Below are 23,928 nucleotides of genomic sequence, written 5' to 3' on the forward strand. Positions count from 1 at the left end.
GGGCCGCCAGCATCGCAGCGCGCACACTTAACCACCAAGCCACAGGGCCGGCCCATATTTTTTAAATGGCAGAATCAGTCCTGTGTCTTTTACTTGTTTCCTTGTTTTTTTCTCCTTTTAAACTGATGTCCAAATGAAACTGCATTTCATTGATAGTGCACAAAGCTGGCCGAGGAGAGACAAGAAACTATGACAGTATCAGAACCATTATCTTGACTAATAAAAATTCTATAACTCTAATTGCTAATCTTGACTATTCATCATTATAACTGATATTATTAACCCATTTTACCTTTAGACAGCTGATATTATTTTAATTTACTTGTAATATTTAACCCTAAAACATATGCTTTTACAAGTCTGTATTATTGAAAACAAGAATATAGCGTGCATACTATAGGTTTATGTGGTTGGTTATGAGAAATATGAATTTTGTTAGTTGTAAGTTCAAGTAGTAACTTGCTTAAAACAAAGATTAGTACACTGAACAAAAGTAGTATTTATCAGATTTTGAAATTATTCAAATTTTACGTAGTATTCGGATGACCACTATGTTAGGATGGGTGAGAGTTTCACCTTATATTCTGAGTGAGAAAATTGAATTACTCCTAAATTTTTTTCTCTATGATAACATCTATTCATGTTAAATCTTGAATAAGATGCTGTGATTGTATCTAAGCCACTAGTGTTTTCTCCTTTCAGGTGTTTGTATCAGTTTAATAATATTCTGGTATATTTTAGTATGCCAGATACTGTTTTCATATTCATTAGCTATATGCCCTGCTTGGAAGGAGGCAGGAAACATTGTGGCATATTTATTAGTATTTCAGCAAGCTGTTCTTATTTAGAAGCACTTGTTTTAGGATTTTTGCTTTTAGATTTTCTTAGTTTACAATCTTGTACATAGTTCTTCCAGTTTTTCTCAACTGGCCAGGTAATATGTTGTAGTGATTAAAACCTTAATTAGGAATAAGAAGAATTGGACTCTAATCATTGCTTCTCTGTTTATTGGTCCTGTTGTTATATTGGGGAATCTAATTCTCAATTAGTCTATATATAATATTATCAATATTACCACTTCCCTGCCTGCCTCATGAGACTGCTAGCCACATTGTGGACCAGTCTGTATATAGGAGGTATATAAATTTAAGGTATTAATATTTGTCTTTATTTTTTGACGAATTCATTTTTTTTTTGTCATTTATATTCTATGATAAAACTGGAGTGTTAATTTATGAGTTTTAATTTGCTCTTTTGTGTCTAAAGTTTTGGTTTATTGTTAGTTTTTTAAAGAAATAAAAAGTTCACCAAGCTCCTATCCCAAGCCATTGCAGACAGCAACTGGTGTTAGAGAAATTATCATCTGTTGTGTTCAAATGGCCTGTCTTCTTGAGAAGACTAATAGGGATGATGCTTTAAAAACATTCTGCTAAAAGTGATTGGTAGGCAAAGCTGGTGGGGAGGGGAGATTAAAAAAAAAAAGGAGGCTGTCTAGTTGTTAATTCTTCTGTATGAGCACACTGAGTAAAAAGCCAGGAATTATAAGGCAGAAAAACCAGAAAGAGTAGCTCAGATTTTTCTATCTGGTATGGGAATGCTAGTGAGGTTAAATAAGGCCTTTCTTTTTAATTGAGTCAAAAAGTCAGGAAGAATGAGTTGAAAGTTTGTGGTGAAAACAGAAAGCAGTTCATGGAACCGGAGAAAATCTGATGATTGGTGACAAACTCCTGGAAAAGGTTCTTCACTTTAAGCTCAAAGAAGTTACACTGAGGGGCAAGCCCCATGGCCTAGCGGTTAAGTTCGGTGTACTCCGCTTCGGTGGCCTGGGTTTGGTTCTCAGGTGCGGACCTACACCACTCGTCGGTGGCCATGCTGTGGTGGCAACCCACATACAAAGTAGAGGAAGATTGGTACAGATGTTAGCTCAGGGCGAATCTTCCTCAGCAAAAACAAAAAAATAAGTTACACTGATTATGAGGGAAATTACAGGTTGCTGAGGAAGTCACTGTATTTTTCTAGTGTCTTAAAATTGGTAATTTGCTTAATAGTTAACGTTGTTTAAGTTCAGCTGTTTTAATCAGTTTATTTAAGGTAATGAAAGAAGAAAAACCATGTGTTAAACTAACCTGGAACTTAAAAATTAATATTCAGACCAGTGATCACTGGTCACTGCCAATTGTGTTAATAATGTAGACTTTAACTGGGGTGTGCACTCGTGCCTTACCACTCATTGTATTATACCTGGTCCAAATCATACATCTGTTAGCCCCTGACTAATGCAGTCATTTGAATTTGCAATTTCTGGTTTAGCCTGTTTTGCCTGGAACTGTACTATTTATTACTGTAGCCTTTAAAGTGCGTATGCAGTAAGGAACCACTATTAACTTATATTCTACAGTTAGGACATTGGAGTGTTGATGCCCTCCAAGCAGAGATCACCAGGAAGTCACCCCTGGTTGAACAATTTGGGTTTATTACTTGATGCAGTGAGCAAAAGCTCATACCATGGGATGGGGATTGAAGGGGAGTCTCAGAGGGTGTTTATAAAAGACTTATTATAGGATTTGGGTTTTTGTTTGGTAATTTGGGGGAGGGTTTAAGAATATGAGGCTTTGTTGTAGAGATGGGATGCTATCAAGAAGTAGGGGTAATTCTGTGATTGGGAATCTTAACAAATCTTATCTATAGGGAGGGCAGATCAGAGTGAGGCTAAAACTGTAAATCAGTAAAGAAACAGCAATCACTCATTAGTTGGGAGAAGGGGTTGTTTGGTATTTTGTAGCTTGGACAGAGTTCATATTTTATCTTTGTTCAGACATGAGTACAAATTTACTTTTGTCTTGATCTGTTATGGTCAAAGAATGGCCTGGTCTGACATTGATATTCTGTGAAATCATTTAGTTCAACAGGAGACTACCAAGACCTCCCTTTGAATGCCAGGCAACTAGTTCATAGTTAGGCCAGGGACTAGCTAATAGTACCAGGCCAACTCCTGTATGTCAGGAAGTATATTCTCTATCTCAGCAGTAAAGAGAGAGTTATTCTGTAATTAAACAGGAATGATATGAAGAGAATAGCCAGGTTTTGAAATATCTAATCTAGTGCTTCATTTTATTAAGTTTGAACAGAAGAGTCAAATTCTTATAAAAAGAGTGTATGACAAAGAAGGAACACTATTGTAGTCAAGTGAGAATGAAAAAGAACAGATAGTTGAAATTGTTAGAGAATTAAGAAGTACCTCATGATAAAAATTCAAGTTCTGCATACTTTATGTATAAATGAAAATGAGCCATCTTTGGAGACTAGCTAACACAGCATTGAGGGTAGGCCTCGTTTAGAAAGTGACTTGAGCAAGGACTTGAGGAAGTTAGCTATGTAGGTATCTGAGGGAAGAATGTACCAGAAAGAGGGAACAGCCACTGTAAAGTTTGTAAGGTGCGAGTGAGAAACAGAAAGCCTGGGTATCTAAAACATAGTGAGCAAGGTGGGAGGAGTAGTAGGAATAGAGGTCAGAGAGGTAGGGATTTGGAGCAGCAGATAATGTAGAGCCATATAGGCATGTGTATGTACTTTGACATTTACTCTCAGTGATATGGAGTTATTTGGAAAGTTTTGAGCAGATCATTCAGAGCATGATATCTGATTTGTATTTTAAAGGTTTACTCTAGTTATGTGTAGAAGCACTATGGGTACAGAGATGAAAAGTGAGCAGTTTAGATGCTATTTCAGTCATCTCTGGTTATAGTGGTGGAAGTGGTGAGATGTGGACAAACTCGAGGTATACTTGAAGGTTGAGTTGACAGAGTTTCATGATGGATTAGATGTGGGATAAGAGATAAGAGTAAAGGATGACCATAGTGGTATTGGTCTATGCAAGTGGAAGAATAGAGTTACTGTCAGCCAAGATGGGGACATCTTGTGGGAGTTGTAACTTTTAATGGAAAAATTCAGGAGCTCACTTTTGAACATGTTACATTTGAGATAAGGTATCTAGTTGTTCATAGGAGTCTAGAGTTCAGTCAAGAGGGAACTGTGCTAGCTATACGTATTTGGAAGTTGCCAGCGTATAGGTGGTATATAAAGCCTGAGATTAGATGGAGTCAGCAAGGCGATGAGTGTGAAATAAATGAGGCCCAAAGAATGGTCCCTGGTAGCAACCCAACATTAAGAGATCTGGAAGAGGAGGAGTAAGGTACAAAAGATACTAAGAAGGAACACTACTGAGGAAGGAAGGAAACATGCAGAATGAAAATATTTGTTTTCCTTGCACTTGAGCTTCTCAAGAAAAGGAACCATGTCTTAGTATCTGCGGTCCATAGCATAGTGTCTGACACTTTATGTGTAGTTGGTATATATTTGCTGAATAATATAGAGGATAGGTAATTTCAGTTTGGGACATGTTTTATTTGAGGTGCCTGAACAATACCTCAAGGACATTTGAAAATTCTTATTTGGAGTTAAGGAGAGGGGAGGGAACTGGAGATAAGATTTGGAGCCTAGACATATATATGGTAGGAATTGAAGTCATAGTAAATACATCGCTAGCAATTTGTAAAAGCACAAAACTGGTATTTCAAAACTACTTGCTAAGGGCAAAATTATTACTATGTATCTGAAACTGAAGATGATTTAGAATTACTAATTTCACATATATTGATTGCTTACTTTTTATAAATCACATGCTATGAAATAAAGTACTTTAAAATTTGAAAAATATGGGGTGTATGTATTTGTGGAAGATGATACAAGCATTACCTTCCATTAACTATTAAAGTAGTAGAAGTCTAATATAGAACTCTTGAAATTATTCTTTCTCCATATAAAATTTTAGATCAATAGAACACACTATAGTTTTTGATCTTTTTCTCCTTAGACTTTATTATGTACTAAAAATATTATAGGTCTTGGAATAATATCTTTTATATAATCCTTTATGGACTTTAATAAAAGCCAAAGAAATGAGATATGTAGCTAATTTTTAAAACGAAGTGGGGTGCTAATGAGAACAGTATGGAATGTCCTGCCCCTGCCCTCTGTCTTAGTGTGGAATGTTTTATTTAAAAAAAAAGTGTATGATAAGAATTATATGCCACAACCAAGTGAGACCCATTCTAAGCATTTAAGGCTGGTTTGATATTTGGAAATTAATCAGTGTTATCCACCACATCAGTAGGCATATAACTCACTCAGTAATTCCATTCCTTGGTATTTACCCAAGAAAAATGAAATACATGTGTATAGAGTGATTTTTTAAAAATGTTTATAACAGCTTTTTCTTAATAATTCAAAACTCCTTCCTTTTTTTGCCCTTTTCCTCCATGTCTCCCACATCTGCCCTGGAAGCCCTGCTGCCACCCCCATTAAAATATATAGCCAATTTAGCAAAGGGGTGCCATTTTAATGTATTAGCAGAGTTATTTTAATGTAGCCTGAATAGAATTATCACTTGAGACAAATTATTGGTTAAAGGATTGGTAAGAATTTATCTCCTAAAGAACAAGATTCAGTAACCTTAAATATTTTGTATGTAAATGAATGAGAGAAAAAAGGAAAGAAGAAAATTAGTGTAAAAAATATGGATGTTATTATTAGTAGGTAAGTCAAATTTAGCAAATGTTTGTTGTACAAAGGTACAATATACTAAGTATTTACATATACTTAGAGAGTTGAGTCAGCCTAAGTAAAACCTATTAGCAGTAATATAAGAAGCACACAATTACTATTAAGTAATTCATTGTATAAATGCCCTAAAATGTATAATTGAAGTGTTAAATGTATAGGTAAAAGGAATGCTTTGTAGATCAGTGGTTCTAATTTTGGGACTTATAATAAATAGGGTTGTCAAGTTTTTATTTTACCATTAAGAAAATTCCTCTGTGCCTCATTCCTTCCAAAAGCAACATTTCTCACATCCTTTTACCATCATTTTATTAAAAAATGACTTTTCACTTAAAAGAAAAAGAATCAATGCTAAAAAGCCACTAAAATTTAAAACTTAGATGAAATGAAAGATAAATATCCAAAATCAATTCAAGAAGAAGTAGAAAACTGAAAAGCCCAATGAATACAATATTAAATTGAATTAGTAATCAGGAGAACTACCAGGCCTAGTTTTAGGGACAAGTTTATTAGCTAAACTTTCATGGAATGGAGTAATCCCTAATTTCTAAAAAAACATTCTAGAAGTTAGAGAAAGGGGGTAAGTATGGGATTCAGTTTTAAGGGTAATACACTTTAATAACAAAACTAGATAAGGATTGTTTAAATTGAAATGTTGGGAATCCTCTGTTGGGATGACAGAAATGACTGCTGTAGATCTCATCCTCCATCAGGCTAGCCCAGACATCCCAGGCATGTTCTCACAGAACAGTAAAAGGAACCTGAGAGCGAGTGGAAATTAGCCAGAGCTTTTTTAAACCATTCATTTCATCAGCTCTTGCTAATGTTTCATTGGCTAAAGCAGAACAGATGGCTGAGTCCTGAATCAGGATGAGGGAAATCATACTTCACATTTTGATGGAAGGAGTTGGAACATCACACAGCAGAGTGAGTGAGGCCATTAATGTAATCAGTCTGTCACGCATACCTAGAAATGAACTTAACAGAAAATGTGCAGCATGACCTAAACGTAGGAAAAGCATAAAACTATGGAATAGATCAATAGAAGAAGGTAACAGAAAAGACTGTCCAGAAACATAATGTGAGAATTTGGAGTATGACAGAGTGCCTCTACAAATCAATAGAATAAGGAAAACAAATATTTCATAAGTGTTGGCACAACGTTTTTATATGGGAAATAGAAAAAATAGAGCCTTGCTTCACAGTATACAGCCATGCTCTGCATAACAACGTTTCCATCAATGACGGACCACATATATGATGGCAGTCCCATAAGATAAGTACCATATAGCCTAGGTGCGTAGTAGGCTATACTATCTAGGTTTGTGTAAGCACACTGTATAATGTTCACACAATGGCAAAATTACCTAATGTTGCATTTCTGAGAACATATCCCCATCCCCCCTTGTTAAGTGATGTACAACAGCTGTTTTAAAGTCTTTTTCTGTTAATATTGTTATTTCTGTTATCCCTGAGTCTATTTCTAGTGACTGAACAGTGGTAATCTTTTATATTGGAAAATTTCAAGCATTTTACAGAAATAGAATAATATAATAAACCTGATGTAGCTATCAACCAACTTCAACGTTTACCAACATGTTGTAGTTTCATCTGTACCTCCTACTTTGCCCTGTGTTTATTTTAAAGCAAATCACAGACAGCCTCTTTCATAAATAAATATTTCAAGATGAAACCACTCTATTATCACACTTAAAAAAAAAAAAAGGCTAACCATAATTCCTTAAACATTAATATCCATAAATATCCATCACTGTTTATATTTCCTGATTTGAAGGTTTACCTGAACTCCATAAATTCCAGCAAAAGTAAAAGTTCCTAAAACTGAAAGTGATAAAATGAATTATCTTGAAACTGTTAGAGAAATTGAGTTAGTAATAGCAATGATAATAAAACTTTCCCTTAAGGAGTCAGAGTCCATATTTTTTTAATTGAAATAATTGTAGATTCACATGCAGTTTAAGAAACGTCACAGAGTGATCCTGTGTATGTGTTACCTAGTTTCCCTCAATGTTTACATTCTGCAATATTATAGAACAATATAGATATTGACATTGATATAGTCTCCCAGTCTTATTCAGATTTCCCCAGTTTACTTGTACTTTGTGTGTGTGCATGTATGTAGTAGGTTTGGATATTCACCACAGTCAGGTCTCTTGGGTCTCCTCTTATCTGGGTAGTTCTTCAGTCTTCCTTTGTCATTTTTGACCTTGACAGTTTTGAAGGTTACTGGACAGTTATATAGTAGAATTTCCTTTAATTTGGATTTGTTTGATGTTTGCTTATGATCAAATTCAGGTCATGTGTTTTGGGCAAGAATAGGACAGTAGTGATGTTGCGTCCCTTCTCAGTAATCTTAGATTAGATGCCACATGATGATGATGATAACTGGTGATGCTGACTGAAGCAGTTTAAGGTGGTACCTGTGAGATTTATTCATTGTAAAGTTCCTTTTTTCCTCTTATAATTAATGAGTATCTTTTGGGGAGAAACTTTGAGACTATGTTAATATCCTGTTTCTCATCATTCTTTTACCCACTAATTTTAGCATCCATTGTTGAATTTTGACTGAACATTTATTACTGTAGTATTTGCCACTTGGTGATTTTGCATCATTCACTTTTCATCACCTGAAATTCTATACTTGACACTGTGGTAAATTTGCTTACTTGGAATCATATAGTGATAAAGTTGAAAGAGGCTTAAATGATCCTCTAGTGGCAACCCTGTTCAATAATCATATCATGTTAGCGGAGGAATGGTTCTTATTAACACAGAATTTTTGAAATATTTTAAAAAGTTAGTAATTAGCATTCGTTTAGATTCCAACACTACTGCTTAAAGGTGGTCTGTGGATTGTTGCTAGTTCACAAATTACTGTTATTATATTTTTGCTGAGAGAAGTCGAGGAAATGAGTAAGTACTTAGGAACTTGTACCGTAATTTAACTTGTCACAACATTTGTATTGTATTTTATGAAAATATTGGTCTACAGCTGTCTTCAGGCATATCCACTGGCCTATGTGATGTAGATTTTCTACCTCTTCTATCTTCATGTTTGCTTTCAGTTTTGTTCTTTTATATATATTAGGGGCCAGCTCAGTCTGGAGCCCAGCATTAAGGAAGTAATGCCTCTTTTTACGTGAGAAAAACAGAAAGAATGCTAAGTGTTCTGCATTTTGTGACCTTAACGATGTCACATAGAGAAGGCACTAATTTTCAGAAGAGTTAAGAGAAGGAAAGGAACGTAAAACTAATCAAGATAATTAGCAATTATAAAGAGGCAAATTAAAAAAAATGAAAGAGAAAAGAGAAATTGTTGTGGAGGTGGTTCTTTTTGCTTGATGTTGCCAATTTATGTAGATCCTGCTTAGTTGGTGTGTTTCAAATCTGCAAGGAGTACGTTAATTATTACTGTTGTTGTTGTTATTATATCCTTTGTAATATATTCCTTTAATTTGATCATTAATTATTTGTTCATTTTCTAGGAATACAGGAGTTTCCAGAAAATATAAAAAATTGTAAAGTTTTGACAGTTGTAGAGGCCAGTGTAAATCCTATTTCCAAGTAAGTTCTTCTCTGTTGAATTATAAGTTACTTTTGTGAATAAAACAGCTATGAAATAGTAGAATGTTACTTTCTACATTTTAAAGAGCAGTTAGTATCAATCTTAAATCTATACAAAATTTCAGTTTTAGATTAAAAAGGAGACTTTTAAATAATCTTTCTAACCCCATATTTTACAAAGGTAAATTTGACATCCAAACAGATAATGCAGTTGTTTTACTCCAGGTCTCACTGATAGTTAAGGTCAGAAATGAGACAAGAATTCAGATTTCCCCACTCAGTGTTGCTTGCACAATATAAAAACGTCTTCATCTGCAAATCATGTGTGCGGCACCCTCCAGCTTTTGCAAATAATAAAAGAAACTGAAAGGTCAAGAAGGTGAAAACAACAAAAAAGGAAAAACCACGTGATTGGTTACGTCATATACCAGAGGTCGTATGTATTCTCTTGTGATGCTAATGGCTGTAAGCAGAAGGCTTTCCTGGCACTAAAGATGTTAAATTTTGCAAAAATGGAATGGTGAAGGGAAAGATGTACAAATAGAGTGAAGCATAGCTTAGTATAGCTAAGTTGAAAGTTGAAACCAGCCTTCACGTATTATAGTACTGTATTTAATGAGTTTTTCCAAACTTAGCATTGCTTCACTTGCTGTAGAAGATGGAGGAATGTGACACACAGGAGAAAGAAGATGAGTCAAAAAGACTGATGTGTCTTATTGCAAGGGAATTTTGTACTTTTTAAAATCCTGGACATACATGTAAAGATGATGTTTTATCTTCATCTGAAAATATTTCTCTAGCATCAAGTTCTACAACTGTAATTTGTTTTGTAAGCCACAGTAAATAAAAGTAAAGCTAATACATGTAGCCTCCTATATGGCCTTAAAATGTCATTCAGCTTTTTATATTGTTTCTTCTCATTTGCTCATTATAAAATTATACAATATTCATTTGATTATTTAGGCACCAAGTGTTGAAATTGGAAATAATCTAAACCAGTGATTCTCAAATGGGAACACTTTTGCCCTCAAAGGTCATTCGGAAATTCTGGAGACATTTCTGGTTTTTACAACCTGTGGTGGTGGGCATGGGCAGTGCTACTGGCTTCTAGTGGGTAGAGGCGAGTTGCTGCTAAACGTCCTACAATGCAGAAGACAGCCTTCTCACAGCAAAGAATTATCCAGCCCAAAAAGTCAATACTGTCAAGGATTAGGATTCGTTATCTAGTCGTTCGGATTGATATTAGTTAAGGCGAGTTTCAAGAGTGCCAGCTAATGTCATAGTTATGCCCTAAATACATTTCTGTGTATTTGTGGCTCATTCATAGTTGACTATTTTGTGCAGATTTTATCTTACTGAGACAAATATTGCCTCACTTCCTTTTTACAGAGATGAAGATATAAACGTTGAAACAGATATGTTATTACAAAAGGCAAATCTCAATTTGAGGATCACTCAAAAGTAAAGAGAGAGCTATTATCTGTTAAGAACATGATAGACATGTTAGACAGATGCTTACAGATATTTTAATAAGAGACTGAAATTCTGTATATGAATTTAATTTAAATTCTGGTGTATTTTATATAGGCTTCCTGATGGATTTTCTCAGCTGTTAAACCTAACCCAATTATATCTGAATGATGCTTTCCTTGAGTTCTTGCCGGCTAATTTTGGCAGGTAAATTATAGTTTCTTCTAAAACCTTTTCTTGTTAGCTCTTGTAAAGTTTGCAAAACTACAAGTTGCTCTAGTAATACTGTTAATTACAGTTTCATAGGCTCTTCTTTTGTAATTATTTCCAAGCATTGTGGTTTTTATAGTTTCTTCAGAACTTATTTTGACTTTTATTTTCCCAAGTAAACAAGAAGCAGTGAAAACTTAAAAGAAAAAAGTAATTTAAGATTTGATTTGGTTTTTAAAGTATGCAAAAATAGGGAGTTTAAATGGGGATAATTTCTGTATATTTGAGATATGGAATGCTTTATTCTTAGCATTTATTACATTGGAAAATGATCTGATTATTGGTTTATCTGTCTTTTCCTGGAATCAAAATTCTGGGGAAAAGAAAATGTGTTTCTGGGGTCTACCCCATTGCTGCCCACCTCCCCCCATTGTTTGAACATAGAGCAGTTCTTCTCATATTATAGTTCCTGAGTAATATTTTTAAATGAAAAGATGAGTCAATAAATGAATGAATAATAGGGTATCAAATTATTATTGTTTAAGTTAATTACTAGAGAAAGTGCTATCCAGCTACATGTTAATTTTATAGTCATCTTTTTGTCTAAAAATAAAGACAAATACCATATGATTTCACTTATATGTGGAATCTTAAAAAACAAAACAAAACCCTAAGCTCATAGATACAGAGAACAGATTGGTGGTTGCCAGGGGTGGGGAGTGGGCAGAGTGGGTGAAGGTGGTCAAAAGGTACAAACTTCCACTTAACAAAAATAAGTAAGTCATGAGGATGTAATGTACAGCATGACTATAGTTAATAGTCTATTACTATTACTATTACTAGTCTATTACTATTACTATTACTATAGTAATAGTTAATAGTATAACATGACTATAGTTAATAATACTGTACTGTATATTTGAAAGTTGCTAAGAGAGTAGATCTTAAAAGTTCTCATCATAAGAAAAAATTTTGTAACTATGTGTGGTGATGGATGTTAAGTAGACTTATTGGGGTGATCGTTTTGCAATACATACAAATATTGAATTGTGTTGTACACCTGAAACTAATACAATGTTATATGTCAGTTACATTTCAATAAAGAAAAAAGAATTCTGGGAATTATTGCAGCCCAGTGACTGTCCTGTGGGAGCCATGTTATCATGCTTCATGTATTTATATGCATCATACATACATATATGTATGTGTATATACATATATATACATATATACATATATATATAAAATTCGTGTACCTGTCCCATTCCTTTTCTATATCTGGCATTTGGACCACTTGTTAAAAATTAAAATATATTTGACACATAACGTTGTGTAAGGTATACAACATGTTGATTTGATATGTTTACGTATTATAATATGATTGTCTTTGTAGCATTAGTTAGTCCCTCTGGACCACTTATTCTGCTCATTTTCCCTCTAGTTTTATTGGAATGTGCATCCCTAAAGTGCCAGAGGGTTTCTCCTTCTCCATTTCCCCTTGTATTCCCTTAGTTTTTCCTCTTAGAGCTGAACTCTAGAATTGAATTATCTACTAATGGCTAATAATTATGGGAGGCATTTTCACAAAAAAGGCATGCAATGCTCTAGGATTGATATTTAGGGGCAATCATTTTGTGCTTTGAATATGTCTATAAGAGTTTACCCCCCCCCCTAATTCTGAGAAGCAGAAATAGTCTTTTCTTCCTTTGTATTTCTTTGTAATTTTTAATACAATATTCTGCGCATTGTAATTATACAATAAGTATTGGTTGCTTTAAAACTTGAGAATATGGCATTAATTTGTTAATTAAATTCTTTGTCATTGTCATAGATACTTGATTTGTGTTCTTTGTTTTGCAGATTAACTAAACTCCAGATATTAGAACTTAGAGAAAACCAGTTGAAAATGTTGCCAAAGTAAGTAAAGATGCTATCCTGTCTAGAATTTAGTTTAGAATTTTTAAAGAGAAATTTTCACTTTTTAATATCTAGAATATGAGTGCAAATTATTTTAAAAGACTGACATGTGTGGTCATCATATTTTAATTAGTGGTGTTCAATATAAAAATCCATGCGTCTGTTGTTGGTGTTTAATAGTGATTTCCCAGCTCTCTGGAACTCAGTCCTTCGGGACAAAAGTCAAAATAATAAATATGTGAAGGCCACCTGAGTCCCAAATAAAGGTCCTGGTTCATACACTAGAGCTCTTACATAGTACTCATTAGAGAGATCCATAAGGTCTTCGTGGGAAGTCTGGTAACTGTAGTTCTAAGAGCTTGTCTGGTTTTGTAGCCTGATGTAAATTAGAAGTGGGGTGGAGGGCCCCCTACTGGTAAGCTAATATCCAGAAGAGGGCAGTCCGAAAGCAAATAAGAATGTAAAATTAAAACGGATCTACAAACTCAAAATGCACTGTAGACTGTGCCCATTTGTTGAAGAAATGTCTTAAACACCCTGAATTCATTGCTACATTTTTACAGTTTAGGCACTGGCAAACTACAGTCTGTGGTTAAATCCGCCTCACTGCCTATTTTTGTAAATAAAGTTTCATTGGAACCACATTCATTCATTTACATATTGTCTATGGCTGCTTTTGCTCTACAGTAGTAGAGTCAAGTAATTGTGACAGAGAATGTATGCAGAGCCTAACGTATTTACTATCTGACCCTTTATACGAAACTTTGCTAACTCTGGTTATAATTTACTTGTCAAGAGTTAATTGTCACCTCTTGAGGGAAGCATCTCCACCTCCCCAGGAGTTAGTTGTTCTGTTTACTCAACTTCTGTGGCATCTTATTTACATCTATTATGACCTTGCCACATTAGTCTAATTTTTTTATGCATTTCACTCCCTTCTTACCTGACCAGCATACACATATGTGCACATGTAGTTGTATCCTTTTCCCCATGATTGTAAGTCTTTGAGGACAAAGAGCATATCTAGTTTTGATTCCCAAAAGGACATTATGTATTAGCTGAGTAATTGTTCAGTGCAGGACTGATTAGAGTTTATAGTGATGTTTGTGAGTATAAATTAAAATGGGAATTATGATCCATATTAAAATTCAAAAAGGATTAAATATTTTACAGATTTGGTACTGGCATTGATGACTCCTTAGCTCAAAATTGACTACTTTCTAAGAGAGTTGAATAAACAAGATGTAAATTGTTTGCTGAAATAGCTAAGCCTACAGTTAATATGATCTATCTGATGTAGGTAATTCACTTATTTTAACTCCTATTTAACTTCAAATTGGGCTCTGTCAATGTATTTGCAAATATAATTCTTTCCTGCTTTCTTTTTAAGATGTAGGATTAAAACCTTTGAGGCCTCACAAACTATAAAGAGGTCATAGTTTTAAACGTTATGGAAGTCATGTGCATTCAGGTTATATGAGTGGACCTTCTTATGATCAAAGCATAGAGCAGTGGGAAAGCTGTTTTAGATATGTAGTTATAAGTGAAATTTAATACCATCTTAATACTGGAGGGCACAGTACCAAGAACACAAATGATGTAAATTTTTCCTCTGTGACAGAGGAGGAGATAAAAATGAGTTAAATACAAAGGAATTTTAGAGGTAAACAGGAGGAAATTTGAGGGAAACAGGAGGAAATTTAAAGGATATTGTTTTTACTTTCTCCTTGAAGTAGGAAGCTGGATCTTAAATGAAAAGACTTGAAAATGAAAAGGTGAAATTTTGTCTTAGATTTTTGAGGTGTATGAGTAGGATCAAAGTTGCCAATATTAGCTACAGCAAATTGAGATGGAGATGCTTTTAGGACTTTACAATATATTTCCTCTATTGTATTACATATCCGTGTCATTCATATCTTCCTAAATCAGTTTTACAACTTAACTTTCTAAGGATGTCTTTAATAATTAAAATTTTCCAATGCACTGCTTTTTGTTTGGTACCCTCTTTTATAACTTACCCTTGTTGATATAAAGTATTTAATTGTTGCGTGTGAATTTTTTTGTGTTATCTTGTCATTATAAGAATATTGAATTAAGAAAAATAAGATTATGCTTTCTTCTTTCAATCCCCCTCCCACCCCACCCCCAGCCATGGCCCTCTTTACTTTTCTCAAATGTCCACCTGATATAGTATTATTATGGTCTTGGGAGTTTAATGTCATAGCATCTAATATTTCTTGAGAAAGGTCCTGGAAACACCTTTTGCTTTGTTATGAAGCAAACTAAAACTGACTTAGAGATTTTCTGGACAAAGACAAATATGAGTAAGGGAAGCAGAATTATAATATTTCATAGTACCTGAGAATAGGCACTCAGTAAATCTAAGTTAAATAAAGCAGCTTTGAGAAAAGTTGATGTTGTGAGCTGAATTAAATTAAAGGAGTGTTGATAGAATGGCATATTTAAAATGGAAGCGTTGGGGAAAATTAGCTTCCTCTAATGTTAGGTGAGTAATACCAGTGACATAACAATTATATGTGTTCTTATATTTTTTCACTAAAAAGCCAGAGAAATGTTTTTAACTGTTTTATTTTACTTACTATTTTTGTTAAATTTCCAAAGAAGATAGAAATAATCTGTGTTCTTGTGTCATAATTTAAGGAGCCTGTTGGGTTTTTTGTTTGTTTGTTTGTTTTTTTTTTTGGTGAGGAAGATCAGCCCTGAGCTAACATCAGATGCCAATCCTCCTCTTTTTTGCTGAGAAGACTGGCCCTGGGCTAACATCTGTGCCCATCTTCCTCTACTTTATATGGGATGCTGCCACAGCATGGCTTGATAAGCAGTGCATTGGTGCGCCCCTGGGATCCGAACCTGTGAACCCTCTGAAGGCCGCCGAAGCGGAGCACGCACACTTAACCGCTGCGCCACCGGGCCGGCCCCAGCCTGTTGGTTTTTAATGTTAATTTCCAAGTTATTAACTTTTTCATTATGATTATATTTGTTATGGTGATCAGTGATTTTTGATGATACTGTTGTAATGCTTTGGAGTGCCACGAACCACAACCATATAAGACAGCAAACTTAATCAGTAAATGTTGTGTGTGTTCTACCTCCTCCACCGACCAGCCATTTCCCCATCCCTCTCCCTCTTGGTGGGCCTCCCTATTCCCTAAGATACAACAATATTGAAGTTAGGCTAATTAGTAACCCTACAGTGGCCTCTAAGTGTTCAAGTGAAAGGAAGAATTGCATGTCTCTCAGTTTAAATCAAAAGCTAGAAATGATGAAGCTTAGTGAGGAAGGCATGTTGAAAGCCAAGACGGGCTGAAAGCTAGACCTCTTGTGCCAAACAGCTAAATTGTGAATGCAAAGGAAAAGTTCTTTTTTTTTTTTTTTTTAATTTTTTGTTTATTGCAGTAACTTTGGTTTATAACATTGTAAAAATTTCAGGTGTACATCATTGTACTTCTATTTCTGCATAGATTACATCATGTTCACCACCAAAATACTAATTACAACCCATCACCACACACATGTACCGAATTATCCCTTTCACCCTCCTCCCTCCCCCCTTTCCCTCTGGTAACCACCAATCCAATCTCTGTCTCTATGTGTTTGTTTATTGTTGTTATTATCTACTACTTAATGAAGGAAATCATACGATATTTCAAAGGAAAAGTTCTTGAAGGAAATTAAAAATACTGCTCCACTGAACACATGAATAAGAAAGAAAAACAGCATTATTGCTAATATGGAGAAAATTTTACTGGTCTGGCTAGAAGATCAAACCAGCCACAACATTTCCTTAAGCCAAAGTTTAATCCAGAGCAAGACCCTAACACTCTTCAATTCTATAAAGGCTGAGAGAGGTGAGGAAATTGCAGAAGAAAAGTTTGAAGCTGGCAGAGGTTGGTTCCTGAGGTTTAAGGAAAAAAGCCATCTCCATAACATAAAAGTACAGGGTGAAGCAGCAAGTGCTGATGTAGAAGCTGCAGCAAGTTGTCCAGATGATCTAGCTAAGATAATTAATGAAGATGGCTACACTTAACCATAGATTTTCAATGTAGACGAAACAGCCTTACATTGGAAGAAGATGCCATCTAGGACTTTGATAGCTAGAGAGGAAAAGTCAGTGCCTGGCTTCAAAGCTTCAAAGGACATGCTGACTCTCTTGTTAGGGGCTAACACAGCTGGTGACTTTAAGTTGAAGCCAATGCTCATTTACCATTCTGAAAATCCTAAGGCCCTTAAGCATGGTGCTAAATCTACTTTGCCAGTGCTCTAGACATGGAACGGCAAAGCCTGAATGACAGCATATCTGTTAACAACATGGTTTAATGAATATTTTAAGCCCATTGTTGAGACCTGCTGCTCAGAAAAAAAGATTCCTTTCAAAATATTACTGCTCATTGACAATGCACCTGGTCACCCAAGAGCTCTAATGGAGATGTACAATGAGATTAATGTTGTTTTCATGCCTGCTAACACAGTATCCATTCTGCAGCCCATGGATCAAGGAGTAATTTCAGTAAGTCTTATTATTTAAGAAATAGATTTCGTAAGGCTATAGTTGCCATAGATAGTGATTCCTGTGATGGATCTTGGCAAAGTAAATTGAAAACACTCTGGAGAGGGTTCACCATTCTTGATGCCGATAAAGAACATTCATGATTCCTGGGAAGAGGTCAAAATATCAACATTAACAGGAGTTTGGAAAAAGTTGATTCCAACCCTCGTGGATGACTTTGAGAGGTTTAAGATTTCAGGGGAGGAAGTAACTGCAGATACTGTGGAAATAGCAAGAGAACTAGAATTACAAGTGGAGCCTGAAGATGTGACTGAATTGTTACAATCTCATGATAGAATTTTAACAGATGAGGAGTTGCTTCTTATAAATGAGCAAAAATGTGGTTTCTTGAGATGGAATGTACTCCTGGTAAAGATGCTGGGTAGACTGTTGAAATTACAACAAAGAATTTAGAATATTACATAAACTTAGTTGATAAAGGGTTTGAGAGGATTGACTTCAATTTTGAAAGAAGTTCTCCCGTGAGTAAAATGCTATCAAACAGCATTGCATGCTACCGAGAAATCGTTTGTGAAAGGAAGAGTCAATTGATGTGGCAAACTTCATTGTTGTCTCATTTTAAGAAATTGCCATAGCCACCTCACTCTTAAGCAACCACCACCCTGATCAGTCAGCAACCATCAACGTGGAGGCAACACTCCCTACCAGGAAAAAGATTATGACTCGCTGAGGGTCAGATGATGGTTAGCATTTTTTAGCAATAAAGTATTTTTTAATTAAAGTGTGTACATTGGTTTTTTAGACATAATGCTATTGCACACTTAATAGACTACAGTGTAGTGTAAACATAAGTTTTATATGCACTGGGAAACCAAAAAATTCGTGTGACTTGCTTTTTTGTGGTAGTCTGGAACGAACCCGCAATATCTTTGAGGTGTGCCTATATAAATATGTGTTTGAATTAATTAGAGATGAGTTTAGTTAAAAAAGCCTTTATTGAATGAGAGATAAAAGTACAGCTTAGTTTATTTCATTATGAAATCAGTTTGTACTTTTTTCAAGTCTCTTTAGTTGCAGATAAATGTTGGTATTAAGTTGGAAGTTAAAAATGGTGTATTTATAGCTTTGATTTAAAATAAATACCATCTATGAATTATATTTGTGATTCTTATAAACTTTTCTGAATTGTATTGAATTATTTTGAAATGTGGGGAGTAGTGTAATATTTACTGTTCTTGGAATTTTGAATATTAATTTTCAGAGTTAGTTATCTTGAAGTTTTACAAATATATGACCAGTCTTGAAAAATGGTAGTAATTACTATGTAGCTGCCAAACAGTCTAATTCATTAGTTGATTTATACTATATGAAAGTCTATTCTGTGAAAAAATGAAAACCAGTTACTCATATTCTGACCTGTGGGTTTAAGTTTACTGTGATTACTTCTTAAGAGTAGAAATGAAAACCTGATGGGAACCCAAAATCGGAGAATAATTGATAACTTCATTTTATTTAGAAATTAAATATGACATTTCTTTTCTTAGAAAATTATTATTTTTATTTTGTCAACATGTGAAAGCTTGTATATCATTAGATATTACATAAGAGTGTTTCCCACTGTTAATTTTGAAAGCTTTCATGTAATTGATATTTTTATATACTTAATTCTTCATTAATCCGTTGTGCATAGAACCATGAATAGACTGACTCAGCTGGAAAGACTGGATTTGGGAAGTAATGAATTCACAGAGGTGGTAAGTTCACACCATTCTCACTTTCCATGAATCTTATATGTGATTAAGAACAAAATGTGAATATCAAAGTATTTGTTTCTCTGCAATTTCTGATTCTGAAATTGGGTAAAGATATACGCGTATTTTTGAGAGACAAGATATGAAAGTTCTTAACAGGGAAAGTTAACCGGACAGATAGAAACATCTGACAGCAGTGAGGGTAAAATGTAAAATTAATGAGAAACCCATGGAAAAGATAAATAAAAGCTTTTAGGCACAAGAAGTAGAAAATTGGAGAGATTATAAGAGAAAAACAAAGGTACATGAGAGTAGAATGCATCAGGAAAAGTACTTCTGAGTCAAAAATAACTCCCTGGGAGTATTGCTTAGGAATTTATTCAATGATAAGTAAAATTATAGAAAGGATTTTAATAGTTAAAGAGAAAACATTGAGTGAAACAGTTGTTATTTTTGAGTTGGTAGTGAGACCTCTGGATTGTGTTTCTGCTGTATATGCAAAGTGTACTATGATGCTGAATCAAAAAGGAGAGGAGTATGTAAGCAGTTTTTTGTCTTTCATCATTTCTCCAAGAAAACTCAGAAAATAAGCTAGATATTTGTTTTGAAGAGGAGTTCATTAACCTGAATATCATTATCATTAAAATTTTTACATTATGTCTGCGAGTTTGTTTTTTAACATTGTGATGGATTTCAAATGATAGTCTTAAGAACAAGAGTTTCTCAGCACTGTCAGCTGCATGGTTGCCCTGTGGGTGTTGTATGGTACATGTGCTCACTAAATAGATAGCTTTTCACCTCAAGTCAGTGGAGGAGCATGCTGGTTTTGGGTACCTCATGTTTTTTCTAAAATACGCTCTTTCATGTTCTTTATTATATTTTAATGGAAGATGGATTATAATGGGTTTTATTGTATGTTGTGGAGGTTTTTACTCCTTGTGAAAAAAATACATATTCTATACTTCTTAAATTATCTAGCTGTTGTATTTGTCAATATTTTGTTTTATATATATTAATCTATTTTCATATTAACTATTTGAAAATTTTTAATTATTTATATTTTATGAATCAGAGCAGCATTCAAAATAATTAGTTTTTGGGGGCTGACCTGGTAGCATAGCGGTTGAGTTGACATGCTCTGCTTTGGCGCCCTGGGGTTCGCAGGTTCGGGTCCCAGGTGCGGACCGACGCACCGCTTATCAAGCCATGCTGTGGTGGCGTCCCATATAAAGTAGAGGAAGATGGGCGTGGATGTTAGCCCAGGGCCAGTCTTCCTCAGCAAAAAGAGCAGGATTGGCAACGGATGTTAGTTCAGGGCTGATCTTCCTCACACACACACAAAAAGAAATCATTAGTTTTCGAACCATTTTGGTCTTCCAACATTATACATTTTTTTAAAACTTATGATTAGAATTGTAACAGGTAAAGCACAAAAGGAGATTTCTTTTAATCCAAGTTATACCTAGATTTCTTACCTGTATTATATGTTAACAGTAAATCTGAATGGCATGTGTTTTGTGTATTACTCATTTTATTGTGGTGATTAGGTATGATGGTACTCGATGCCATCACAATGTCAATGATTGGACACAGGTTTGAGGGGGTGATAGAAATACCTTCGAAGGACGCATTCAGAAGAGCCTCCGAGGGCGAATGCCCAAGATCAAATTTTGCCTGAATACCAAAGTCCACTACAACTCTTTGATTCATTTTTTTGTCCTCAACACTATATTATAAATAATATTGCACCATGTAATTTCTAGGAGTTTAAAATAACAGAATATGCTAATCATGTGATTATTCCTTGGCTTACTTACCTTTCTCTTATTATTGAACATTTCAGATGTATGTTGCCTTATTTCTTTTTTTATCTTCCCTCTTAGTCAACAGGGAATATTTGTGGTTTTCCTAACATTTCTTAAAAGGCTGCATCTTTTTACAGATAATGATTGAGAATATCTTTATTGTACTCTCAAAAGCAATGGGTCTTATTTTTATTTCTTTATTAATTGTATAAATACTTGAGCTTGTCATATAATCAAAAGCTTAAATGAGTTTTATGCAATCTACTGTTATGGAATCTGTCTTTGAGTTCTCCTTTAGTAATAATATTATTATAACTACAATATAGTGGAAAGGCTTGAGTCTTGGCTCTGTTTTTTTTTCTCCCTTATTTTTTTAATCTTTTAAATTAAAATTTATCATTAGAAAATACAAAGGGCTTCTTTTGCCTAATAAAGATATTTAAGTAAATTATTGGGTTTCCCTCTCTCCCCTCTTTATCCAAACAGCCTGAAGTACTTGAGCAACTAAGTGGATTGAAAGAATTTTGGATGGATGGTAATAGACTGAGTTTTATTCCAGGGGTATGTATATCAAATTTTAAATGGCTTCACAATTTTAAAAGGATAGATTGCTATCTATCCTTTGCAGTTTTATGAATTATACATTTTCAGATTACTTTTAATGAGTAAAAAAAAAGGATGGTTATTTGATTCTTAATATATTAGATAGTTAGAAGCAAATTATATTTTTTTTACTACCAACACATTCTTGATTAAAATTTAAAAATTTCCATAATCTTTTGTAAAATGGTCTCTTTTTAGTACCGTGGAGTGTGTCCTTCCCAGTGGTTGCAGTTGACTTTAGAGTCTAATTCAGTTTTTCCGTGGAGTTGTTAAAGTAGGATATTTTCCATGTAGTTTCTGTTTTATCAACTGACATTTTGTTTATTCCCAGACCTAGTTGTAAGAATCCCCGTATGTGCTTTCTCTCTAGCCAGTGATGGACAACGGAGTTCCCAAAGAAAAGTGTATGCCCGTTGTCACTCTGCTGAGCTAAAATTAGGAGGAGCTCTTAGCTTTATTATTGAATACATTTCTAATGGCATTTAAAAAAATTTTATGAATCTTCTTTCTCATATAAACATTTACTTATAAATTATAACAATGTTAGGTTTATTACCTAAACTTTTTACAAATTACTTACTGTTGGTAGAGTCATTACATTTCCTTTTTTTGCTTATAGTTTATTGGTAGTTTGAAACAGCTCACATATTTGGATGTTTCTAAAAATAATATTGAAATGGTTGAAGAAGGAATTTCAGCATGTGAAAACCTTCAAGACCTCCTGTTATCAAGCAATTCACTTCAACAACTGCCTGAGACTATTGGTTTGTATTGCTTTCTAATTCATGTAATTAATTTTTACTAATATAAAATCTGAGAAATTAAGTTATTGCCATTGCTTGATTCAAAACTTCTATATATCAAATTTTATTATAAGGTAGTTTTACTGCAGTCACAGATCTTATTTGAATTTCTTCCTGATGTGATCAGTTATACAATTTATTGCTTTTTGATGTTACTGTGTTTTTCTTTACTTTGAGGAAATGTCATTTTTATTACTGTAAGAAAATTTAAATTCTTTACAAAAGAGGTTAATTTATCCATACTTGGTTTAACTCTTGATCATAGCCCTTATCTGGTAACTTTTTTCAGTCTTATTTCATTTTAGACTCTCAGTTTAGCAAATCCTGTGAGAATCTGTGTTTGTGTAGTTGCTTGTCTGATGATGCGTCAAGGGAATTGAATTATTTTGATTCACGAATCAAAAATTTTAATCTTTGCATCTTCGTGATGTTTAGATATAAAAGCAAAAAATATTTTTACATATTTTTCAATTGAATTATGTAGTTTTAGCTCAGGTTACGTTTTGCAAATTCTATAATTTATTCAACACTTTTAATTTTCAATTAAACTCCATTATTTGTTTTAGTATTTAGTATACGTTAGGATAGTTTGTTATACACTTCTGGAAACTACCTTCATACTACCATTTTTTTAATCCATTAATACTACAGTTTGTATTGTGTGTCTTCACTGTGCCATGACACTGTTTAAGGAGCCAGGGCTACGGTAGTGAACAAAGCAGACAAACAATCCCCTCTCTTCTGACGCTCACATCTTAGTGGGGGTTAAATAGATAAATATACATGAATGGTAAGAGGTGATATGGAGGTGAAAAGTGAAAATAGAGGTAAGAGAATAGAGCATGATGGGGTTGGAGTGGTATCTCTTTTAGATAGGTTGATTAAGAAAGTTCTTTATGATTCATGTCAAATGTAATATGTGCTCACATTGCCTGTTGGTTGACTTGCTTCTACTTCAAGCTGGAAAATTGTGTATTATTTCTTCCCTCAATAGGTTCACTGAAGAATCTAACAACTCTTAAAATAGATGAAAATCAATTAATGTATCTACCAGACTCTATAGGAGGGTAAGATTTTTGTAAATTAATTGATCTAGAAGATTTTACTTTCAGTTCAGTATGCCATATATATTTTCAAATAATTGCATAAATATTTAAATAAGCAATTGATTACAGGTTGGGTATATTTACAATAAAGATAGGCCAATTTTTATTGGTGAAGTTTTGGCTTAGTGGAGATAGAGTTTTGCTAGGTTTGTTAAAATCAAGTTCGAATGTTCATATATCCTTAAGTTTTGGGTTATATATAGGAAATCTTTTTTTAAATGTATGTTTTCTCCTTTAATTAAAGGTTAGTGTCAATAGAAGAACTGGATTGTAGCTTCAATGAGATTGAAGCTTTGCCTTCATCTATTGGGCAGCTTATTAATATAAGAACCTTTGCTGCAGATCATAATTACTTACAACAGTTACCCCCAGAGGTACTGTATTTTAAATTTGTTTTTAATTTTCATTTTTTCCTTATTGTTTATTATAGCTATCCAGTGTGGTTTTATTACTTTCTTTCAGAAATAGTTATATAACTAAGTTATTTATTTTCTGAATAATAATGAGCTATGTTGATTTATGGGAGATACC

General features: G+C 34.0%; 1 protein-coding gene across 12 annotated transcripts in view; it reads left to right on the forward strand.

Moving 5' to 3' along the window:
* ERBIN (erbb2 interacting protein) overlaps positions 1-23,928 on the forward strand; it is a 123,328-nt gene that overhangs the window by 52,097 nt on the left and 47,303 nt on the right. For all 12 annotated transcript variants that reach the window (XM_014781672.2, XM_014781674.2, XM_087443347.1 and 9 more), the window contains exons 5-12: positions 9,126-9,204; positions 10,792-10,881; positions 12,745-12,801; positions 19,020-19,083; positions 21,372-21,446; positions 22,108-22,252; positions 23,286-23,358; positions 23,642-23,771. In XM_014781672.2, coding sequence (XP_014637158.2) covers positions 9,126-9,204; positions 10,792-10,881; positions 12,745-12,801; positions 19,020-19,083; positions 21,372-21,446; positions 22,108-22,252; positions 23,286-23,358; positions 23,642-23,771 — 713 coding nt within the window. The remainder of the gene's footprint in view (positions 1-9,125; positions 9,205-10,791; positions 10,882-12,744; positions 12,802-19,019; positions 19,084-21,371; positions 21,447-22,107; positions 22,253-23,285; positions 23,359-23,641; positions 23,772-23,928) is intronic.

This window comes from Ceratotherium simum, chromosome 18, assembly GCF_057802395.1.
Source record: "Ceratotherium simum simum isolate JZ-2026a chromosome 18, ASM5780239v1, whole genome shotgun sequence".
Classification (NCBI taxonomy): Eukaryota; Metazoa; Chordata; class Mammalia; order Perissodactyla; family Rhinocerotidae; genus Ceratotherium; species Ceratotherium simum.